Source organism: Polypterus senegalus, chromosome 14, assembly GCF_016835505.1.
Source record: "Polypterus senegalus isolate Bchr_013 chromosome 14, ASM1683550v1, whole genome shotgun sequence".
In the NCBI taxonomy this organism is placed as follows: Eukaryota; Metazoa; Chordata; class Cladistia; order Polypteriformes; family Polypteridae; genus Polypterus; species Polypterus senegalus.
This window is the reverse complement of record NC_053167.1, coordinates 13344970-13354142: the sequence shown is the minus strand read 5'-3', so window position 1 is coordinate 13354142 and position 9173 is coordinate 13344970. Positions and strand designations below refer to the sequence as shown.

The following is a 9173-nucleotide window of genomic DNA, read 5'->3' as shown; positions in this document are numbered from 1 at the left end:
TAATTTCAGCCAAAATGAATTGATAGAAACCTGGGCCAATTCCATCGATGTCCCGATAATTTTTTGGTCATGGCTGGATAAAACACCGCCAAAGCAGCCTTCTGCTTTCTTCTTTCTTTTGCCTACATCCATTATTGCCTCCCCTTTCGGCCCTTACCCTCTTATCTTCATTTCCCTCTCTTCTGCTCTTTGTTCATTTAACATTCACTCTGATTTCTGTTTTTAATTTTAGACTCGACACTAACATATTTCGACAATATTACAAAACTTTTTCATTTGAGAAAACAATAATAATAAGAAGAATTGAGGTTCAAAACAAAGAAAAAATATTAGCAAAAGGTAATAAATGAAAAATAAAATTCAAACTCCAATAAGCAGCTACATATTTTCTTGTTTCCCAAAGGAGTGAAAATTTGATTTATAAAATAGCGGCTTACAGTCTTTATCTGCAGTGTTCAGATTGCGCTGGCTTGGCGGAGCACATAGCCATGAAAAGCTGTGGCAGAATGAAATGACATTCCAGTACCAGGCCCTTCGGGAACATGATGTACTAGAGGCAGATCAGTGAATATCTACATATCTTACACACCCGAAACCTGCTTGTCTTTTAGCTATGGCTGATTTATTTAGAAAAAACAAAAACAAAAAACAAACAAACAATGGATTTGAGGAAGATCCCAAAACAGCATTCAAAAGCAGGATGATACAAGGAGCATTTAATAAAAAAAGCGATTCCAAACCTTTGGACTCAAGAGCTAAGTAGTTCCTAGCCAGTGAATCCATATGGTACCGGTAGATAAAGACTCATCAACTCCACTTCCTCATGTAATAGCAGATGGAAGAGACAGAACAATTTATAGAACAGCTGTGCATTGCTTAGTAAATCAGTGGTCTCTTTGGAATTGCCCAGGACAAATATTTTTTGTTTTGAGAGTGGTTCCAAAAAGAGCTTCACATTATGGTATAGGAGTCTCATAATTCAATATGCACAAGTTCAAGGGCATCCGTCGATGGACTGATCCAAAAAGTTCATCACATCGGAGCGTAGAAGTCTCTTAACTCATTACGTACAAGTTCAACAGGCTTTTTTATTTTTTTTTAAGCAATGCTCAAATCCAAAACCCTCAATCAGGAGCACCTTGTTTTCTTTTCAAGCAAATTATTTCTTAATCCAGCCATACATCGTTCTTCTGTCTGATTCCCAGAAGTTATTACATTTTGTAAGGGTGGCTTTGGCTCATTTGCCGTCACATAATCCTATCTGGCAAATCATGGAATGAGTGCTACTGTCACAAATTCCACAAATTGTGGACATGACCAATGTTAGAAAGAAATCCATGACAACCTGTGTCATCAGGGGTACCTTCTGATGTGGCCTTCCTTTACAGGTTATGGAGTTCAATCTTCTGACATGGACTGACAAAGTATGGAATCTGAACAAAATGACAGCAAACTAAAAATTAATATAATGTTAACTCCAGAAGTCCATATATTTTTCACTGCACTTTCAAGTTGAAATGCTTTCGACATTGATTATGGAGTCAGAGCACTCTAAGGGTTTGCCTGAGGGCACCGATGAAACAAGAATATGAGCTCTGGAATTATTTGGTTGATCGAGGCAATCTGGACAAGATGAAAGCTCAGTAACTTTGGGATGAGTGACAACTTGGACTTGTCTAGAATCAATTTCCCAATAAAGAAGTTAGCGAAAACAAAGATTGATATCATTTCTCTCTCTCTCAGGCCAGAGCATAAAGCTATATTTTGGAACTGAGATTTATCCACAAGGATGACAACACTTTGAAGTTTCAAGTTGTTTACAGAGCTGGAATGGCAACTGGAGCATGATAATGGATCGCACAGGAAACATTCCAGCTTTACAAAGGGAAAACTAGAAAGCCAGAGAATGTTGAGTATTGCCAGCCTCCCACTAGGTTTCCTTTCTCCAATTTCAAATAGACCTTGTCCTCTTTTTCAAGGAATAACAAGACTCCATTAGTGGCAGCCTCACGGGTCACATCCTTATCTCCAGCAAATGCAGAAATCACTGGTCTTCCATTAAGCATCAGGTTCACCTAAATGCAAAATAAAGACTTGGAATATATAACATTTAACATATGCAATACTCACTAGAAAGACAAACACAATAATTAAACACCTTAGCCATCCTGCACAGCAAATTTAATCACTCCTGGCAGATGGTAGATAACTACTGGCACTCGCACCAGTGAATTCAAGGGCAGCTTCTACACATAAGTCATAAGGTTACTGCACAGCTAATCATAAAAACAAATATTATAACAAAGTAACACTGGATAGATAGATAGATAGATAGATAGATAGATAGATAGATAGATAGATAGATAGATAGATAGATAGATAGATAGATAGATAGATAGATAGATAGATAGATAGATAGATAGATAGATAGATAGATAGATAGATAGATAGATAGATGGTGATGCAGTGATAGTGCTGCTGCTTCACAGTATGGAGACAAGGTTTCATGTTATGGGTCCTCCTGCATGGAGTTTCCCAGTTCTCACTGTGTCTGCATTTGTTTCCTCCTACTATCTAAAGACCGGCAGGTTAGGTAAAGGGAGGCACATAATTGGCACTAGTGTGTGTGTGTGATATCCCTGCAATAGACTGGCATAGTGACCCCGGACTGGAATAAGTGGGTTAAAAAAATGACATACACAGATTTTAGCCATACCACCTGCACTTCAGACCAGGTAATCCAACTGAAGCTATGTTGGTGCACAGCAAGTACACGGATGTGAGGCAACTTAGGAAAATGTTTAGGTGACTGATAGAAGAAGTGTTGAGGAGACCGTTAAGGGGCTGCTGTAGTGTATGCGTGAATCCCAGTGCAGTGACATGGACACTGCGCTGTAAAAAACTTGTGCCATCCTTTGGATGAAAATTAAATCAGAGGTCCTGACACCTTGTGGTAATAAAATATCTCAAGGCATCTTTTAAAAAGTGTAGAATGTTTCCTGTTGTCCTGGCTAGATTTCCCACCACACCCTCGACACTCTAGTCCCTTAATCATCCCATGTCCCCTTTTTGCTAACTACCTTTGTCACCTTTTTACCGCCTAATATTTGTAGTGAGCATACTGGCAGAAGAATGGCTACCACTGCATCATCTAGATGGATGCTGGTGGTTTAAGTGACCTCCACTATCTATGTAAAGTGTGTTGAGTGGTTAAAAATGTTTAATATAAATGTAATTAATGATAGACAGACAGACAGACAGACAGACAGACAGACAGATAGATATATAGATAGATAGATAGATAGATAGATAGATAGATAGATAGATAGATAGATAGATATGTGTACTGTATATTGCATGGTGTATATACTGTACTTTTGTGTGTGTGGCTGTGTGTCTTTATTGGTACTGCATGTTTGCCACTGTTCTGAGTAGACACGTAAGTAAGAATTTAATTGTACTAAGTACACATGAAGCAAACCTGACAGTGAACATGACAGTAAACCTGAATTTTGAAGGTTACACAAGAAACATATGTTGGATACTTTCATTTATATACTTTGTAGAACACTAAGGGTCTTAACAGAGCACACGCTCAATGGATTATTCCGAAAAGCTTTGAATATGCAGGAGATCATGTCATGAAATTTCTATCCAGCACAATTGACTGTCCCTCATTGCTAAGGCAAAGCTGCAATAATGAACCTGCAAAACAAAATCCAACAGCAGGCTGAAAATATAAACCAAAACATGCTTAGTGTGCTGGGGCAGTTGTGAAACACCCTTCATGGTCCATCCTCCATGAAAATTGTTCTCATTTGTGAGCATATGGCAACTCAGAGCCCAGCATCTTTTCAAAAGATGTGCACTATTTAACTTGGTGTACCTTTTGTACTTTGTGATAATCAAGGCTATCAGACATGTGCACAAAAACACTGACAACTGAAGGTACCAAATAACCAAATTATGTGGACAATATAAGGCCTGAGGACATCTCTGTTCAAGGAGAAGCTGGGAAAAGCAACCCCATTGCCACATCATGAGCAGCATCCATGACGTCTTTTTATGTGGCACAAGGGAGACGCTTAGCCACATCCACAAACAGGCAAAACTGGATTTAAAGGGCTGTTAGAAGTTAAAACGGTCACAAAATAATTATTTCCTTTAGAAAATATTTCACTTCAATAAGTCAGTTTAATATACTATTGCAAATAGGCCTGACAACAATAAAAATCTGTTTCTGAGTCTTGGAATAGAATACCTCGAAAACTTCTTAAGAGCTCCACACAATCTTCAATTTAAAATCTGCATTACAATGTGTTTCATATTATCCTCCAGTTTGTATTGTCACCAGTCTAATAATGCAGTCCAGATGCAGATTATATTAGCATATATTTGAAATGTTCCAGTGTGACCAGTGAAATGCATATTGGAGAAGTGAGGGTGTACATGTGGCATGGTAACAATAGCACTTGTCTGTCTAATGCTCGGCACGTTTCATAGCCATCTATCTGTTGGTCTGTCTGATGTGTATAGTGTCTCTTGTATTTTATCTCCCTGTCTTGAGCTTATGTAAAGTTTTAATTTCCCCTTGACTGCAAATCTATCTATCTATCTATCTATCTATCTATCTATCTATCTATCTATCTATCTATCTATCTATCTATCTATCTGTCTGTCTGTCTGTCTGTCTGTCTGTCTGAATTTGTCAAGTGAACCACTGTAACTTACTAATCACAGCACCACTTACGTGTTATATTGGACCTTTTCTGTCTGTCTGTCTATCCATAATACCTGTATAAATTTATGAGTTAATGATAATATTCTCTTTTATTCAGTGGCTGTCATTAGGTATTATGTTTCTCTCTTTCACCTACTGTATCTACTATTTTTAATTGAGGCAATTAAGGCTGGCTTTCTTAAACTTAATGTAAAAATGACATTTGCTTATTCATTAGTTGAACAGTATGCAAATTGACTTTGTTTGCTGCACAGACAAAAAGAAAAAGATGAACTTAATGCACATTTTTTTACTGATACAATATTTCTAAATGACTTAGTTTTTTATTATTCTGTAAGAAAAATCCATCGATTGTTTTCAGTGATTACATCTACATTTTATGCCAATAATTTAAGATAATAAACAAAGATAAAGACAGATCACATGTTATATACACTATCTACAGATCTATATGTCCAGATTATTAATTTTTATATACACATCTATATTTTTGGTTAATTTATGTATTTATCTCTCCGTATCATGCACACATCTGTTTATTGACATACTTATGGCTCTGAATTCCCTTTCAGCTGATTAATCACGCCACTTGCTGTGTGCCAAGGCCCCTCCATTAATCATGTCACCTTTGCACCACCTTTAGAGCACATGCCGCTGTTCATGTTCCACACCCCCTTATCATGTTGGAAACTTTCCATGCAGACCCCTGGCAGAAGGCAATATTGCTTAAAAAAAAAGAAAGATACCTACTCACCTGGATGGTTTGGCTCTGATAAACTTTAATGACATGAAAGTTAAAACTGTATATTCCTTTCCTCGGTGATACAAAAACAGACTCAAGAGTGAAATAGTTGCCTACATTAACAAGAATCTGGAAAAGACAAAATCAAAACAGCTTTTCAGAAGATATGATTTTGGAGTGACTTTTAAGAAACCACAAAAATGAACTGAATACCACTTGGAAAAAAAATAATTACCTATTGATTGTGCATTTGGTGTTTGGTGAGACAAAAGGAAAGAAGGAAAAAATATTAATCCATATACAGTATTTTGGAAATATTATTTATCCTTATATTTGTCAAGAAGTTCTAACTTAACTTTTTCTTGTTTTTTTTTTAATGAACACACCTCACTTGATATGTACCATTCCCTGGAAAAAGTGCACTAAAATGAAAGAGTTTTCTCAATAAGGTTTCCAAATTAAAATGAACAACGAAGCAGCTTTCTCCAGCACCGACATTCACACTCTATGCTGTCCATTTGAGATTTTCATCCTAAATGACCTGTTAATCACATTTGAATAAATGTACACATTTATGAGCAAAATAATTGAAAACAGTTATATTAGGAATCAAATTTACCATCTCATGAAGAAGGTAAGAATGTTTCTGGACCGAGTACATTTTATCTGTATACACTATTTCTAGTAAAGTCTTTTTAGTCTTTAAATAAAAGCTTGATACCTGAATGATTTCTTCCCAGTCATGACATTGTCTTAGTAATCTGAGGAATTTTAACATTTTACTAAATTCAGCATCTGGTAATCATTTGCTGTAGTTCTTGGAATAATATATATTTTTTTAAATCATCGAACGTAACAGAAAAGTGTTGTAGCATTATGAATGAAGTAAAATCTGACTTGACAATTGTAAAATTATATTTCGTTTGAACAAGTTGGCCTCACACATAGAGTGACGTGACAAAATGACCGGAGAAGAGCAGCCACTTCGAGAACTGGGCTGTTCATCTTGATGAGTTGGAGACGCAAAATGAGGCTAACTGTTAGAAAACGGTTAGAACACTATGCATTTGTGTAAAACAAAAACCATATTTAAGAATTATAACGATTCTCTAAAATATAGGCACCATACCCTTAATAATGTTACGTTAGGAAGACGGCACATTTGTAGATTAAAAATAAAAACAACAATTTCAGAAAGAAAGAAAGAAAGAAGCGAGGATGCCCCGCTCGGGCACTTTCCCGAATACCCCAACAATACACCCCCCCCCCAACCCCCACCCCGAAAGATCCAAACGCCGTCGTGTGCCGCATCGACCACGATCTGCACTAATCGGATTCGAAATGTTATAAGCTGTATGTTATATGTTATAAGCTGTCATTAAATTAACGTTTGTATTGGAGGTGAATGAATTTCTTTTTAACGGTCACTATAGTAGTGACTTGCATGTGTATCAAAATATATGTTAGTAATTTGTGTGCGGGATGCAGATAGTCGGCGTTTAGGATAATGAAAGCCGAGATTAGTCCGTCTTTAATGTAGACAAAGGTGGGGACACTGCAGACCTTCAAATAACTAATCAGGACATAATTCTCTGTAAGTAAATCATAAAGTGTAATGACGGTCATTTATTTCCACCAGATCTTGGTTCATCGCATTTGAACTTTATCTTTTCACACGCTCGTGTCGCCTTTACACTATGTTACTAGATTAATTTTGTCTCCTGAATTTAATCACTTTGCTCACGGGACGCCCTCCTGGATCATTCAACCTGAAAAAAAAAAACACACCACCCCCTCCCTCCCGAACCGGTTGGCCTCATTACCCCCTTGACTAATTGTTTTATACTTCTGAGATTTGTAACGCAGCTGCTTTACATTCGACTACAAACCTTTAGGAGATATGTTAGAAGTTTCGTTACTTTTTTATTCGGCGGGGCATTGTTCATCATTAGTAAAATTACTACTTATAAAACGTTGTCTGCGGTTAAAATAATATTCTGTTATCATGCTATTAACAGTATTTCTTTATAACAGAGGCCAAAAGCATAATCTTTCTACCAAGATGAATTTCAGTAAAGCCAAGGGTTTAACTGACTGATGAAACACTGTTATAAGGAATAATTTCAAAAGTAACTTGCGTCAGGCGAGACTGGATGTATAACGTATGCTGTGAAAGAAGAGACTACGGAACTGCCTTCTCCTTCGTCCGCGTGTCTTTAATTTGTCGCATGTTCAAAGTGCCTAGATCGATTTATTCCTGAAGTGTTGCTGAAATACGTAGAGTCCCCGAATTCTTCGCTAAACTATCCCAGGCACGTGCGCGGTGCTCCCAGTGAGATGTCGTGGCACCAGACGCCCACCCGCTAATGGGCATCGAGTTCCAGCTACCCCACCCCCGCGACACCAAACTTGTTCGGCAGGGTTTGCCACACTTTACCTGGTCGAAGTAGATGATTCGCGTCTTGTTGCTCATCTCCGATGGTTCGTGGTTCGTGCTCCGAACCGCGGAGAAGGCCACTTTGGAATTAGCTGCTCGCACGGAAATTCCGAGGGGAGATGACGACCCCTTTGTGTCAGTCGCGGGGTTCGAGTCACAGACCACCAGGCACTTCCCCTCCAGCACTATAGGCTCAGTGTCATTTTGCGCCCTCACCAGCTGCACGTAGCTAGCCAAGCCAGCCGTTAGGGCGAGAACAGCCAGTAGAGACTTTTGCAGACGCATAATGAAGAACACGCCGAGTGACAAGCCAAGTCCGTCTCCTCCGGGTCCGGGACGTCCGCTTTGCAGTCGCCACTGGTCCTCTCCGCAGTGTTAAGATGGGAACACTTTCTAGTCTTCCTTACACATCTAGACGCTCAAAGATGAATTATTAATGATCGGGACTGAAGAGGAGTAGAGCCTTATCGGTACCATGATCCACAAACCCCTGCGATCTTGTGCAAAAACGGATGATCGAGTTGTCGGCTCCGTACTCTTCTCAATTGGAGTTAAAAAGCGGAGGCGCCACTCGAGTTAGCTGAGAGCAGAACTCCGGACACTGAAGACCTCAGGGTACTCACCGGGCGCAGCTCTCCCCGTGGTAAGAAGCCACACTGCGGCCCCATGAGGCAGCCAAGAAGAGAAGCGACAAAAGAATGCAACTGCTACTTCAGCTTGCTTAAGAGAATCTAAATCACTCTGCCTGTAAATTGCGCACCCCGACCAGCTCATACGCACGCGCGCGCGTGCCCGTCCAACGCAGGGGCAAGAAGCACCAGTGTGCCACTGACCACTCAGAAAGAAAAAGGTAAAATACGCAGGGGCAGCGTCTTAAAGCGCAATATACAGACATTCATAAACTGCACGCCTAGGTTCCTACATTAACTGGATGAGAAAGTCAATAGTACGCAAGCATCTGCGTCCGAAAGCTTTTAAATAATATATTTTAAAAAAGGACTGCGTGAATCATTTTAGTCATCTCTTCATTATAAATTGTAAGCAGTGTACGAAAGTTTTCTTACGCACACGAATGCGGGAATAAAACAAGCATGTCATCCAGTCTTTTCAGACAATCAAAACCTTAATTTAAAAATCGACGTTAGCGTTCACACATAACTGGTGACGGTTTAAGTGGGTATCCTTTTGAAAATAGTCATAGTAAGGTTGAAATTAACAGACATCTCAACTTTTACACACTATATATATATATA

At 38.8% G+C, this 9173-nt stretch overlaps 1 protein-coding gene across 1 annotated transcript; it reads right to left on the bottom strand.

Annotated features, from left to right (window-relative positions):
- Positions 1 to 724: 724 nt before the first annotated feature.
- On the bottom strand, positions 725 to 8819 carry cbln4 (cerebellin 4 precursor). Its single transcript, XM_039735755.1, has 3 exons — positions 7921 to 8819; positions 5496 to 5612; positions 725 to 2075 (listed from the first exon to the last, which is right to left on the bottom strand). Exons 1-3 carry the CDS (start codon positions 8203 to 8205, stop codon positions 1878 to 1880), a joined length of 600 nt encoding a protein of 199 aa, XP_039591689.1. The 5' UTR covers positions 8206 to 8819; the 3' UTR covers positions 725 to 1877.
- Between the last annotated feature and the right edge of the window lie 354 nt (positions 8820 to 9173).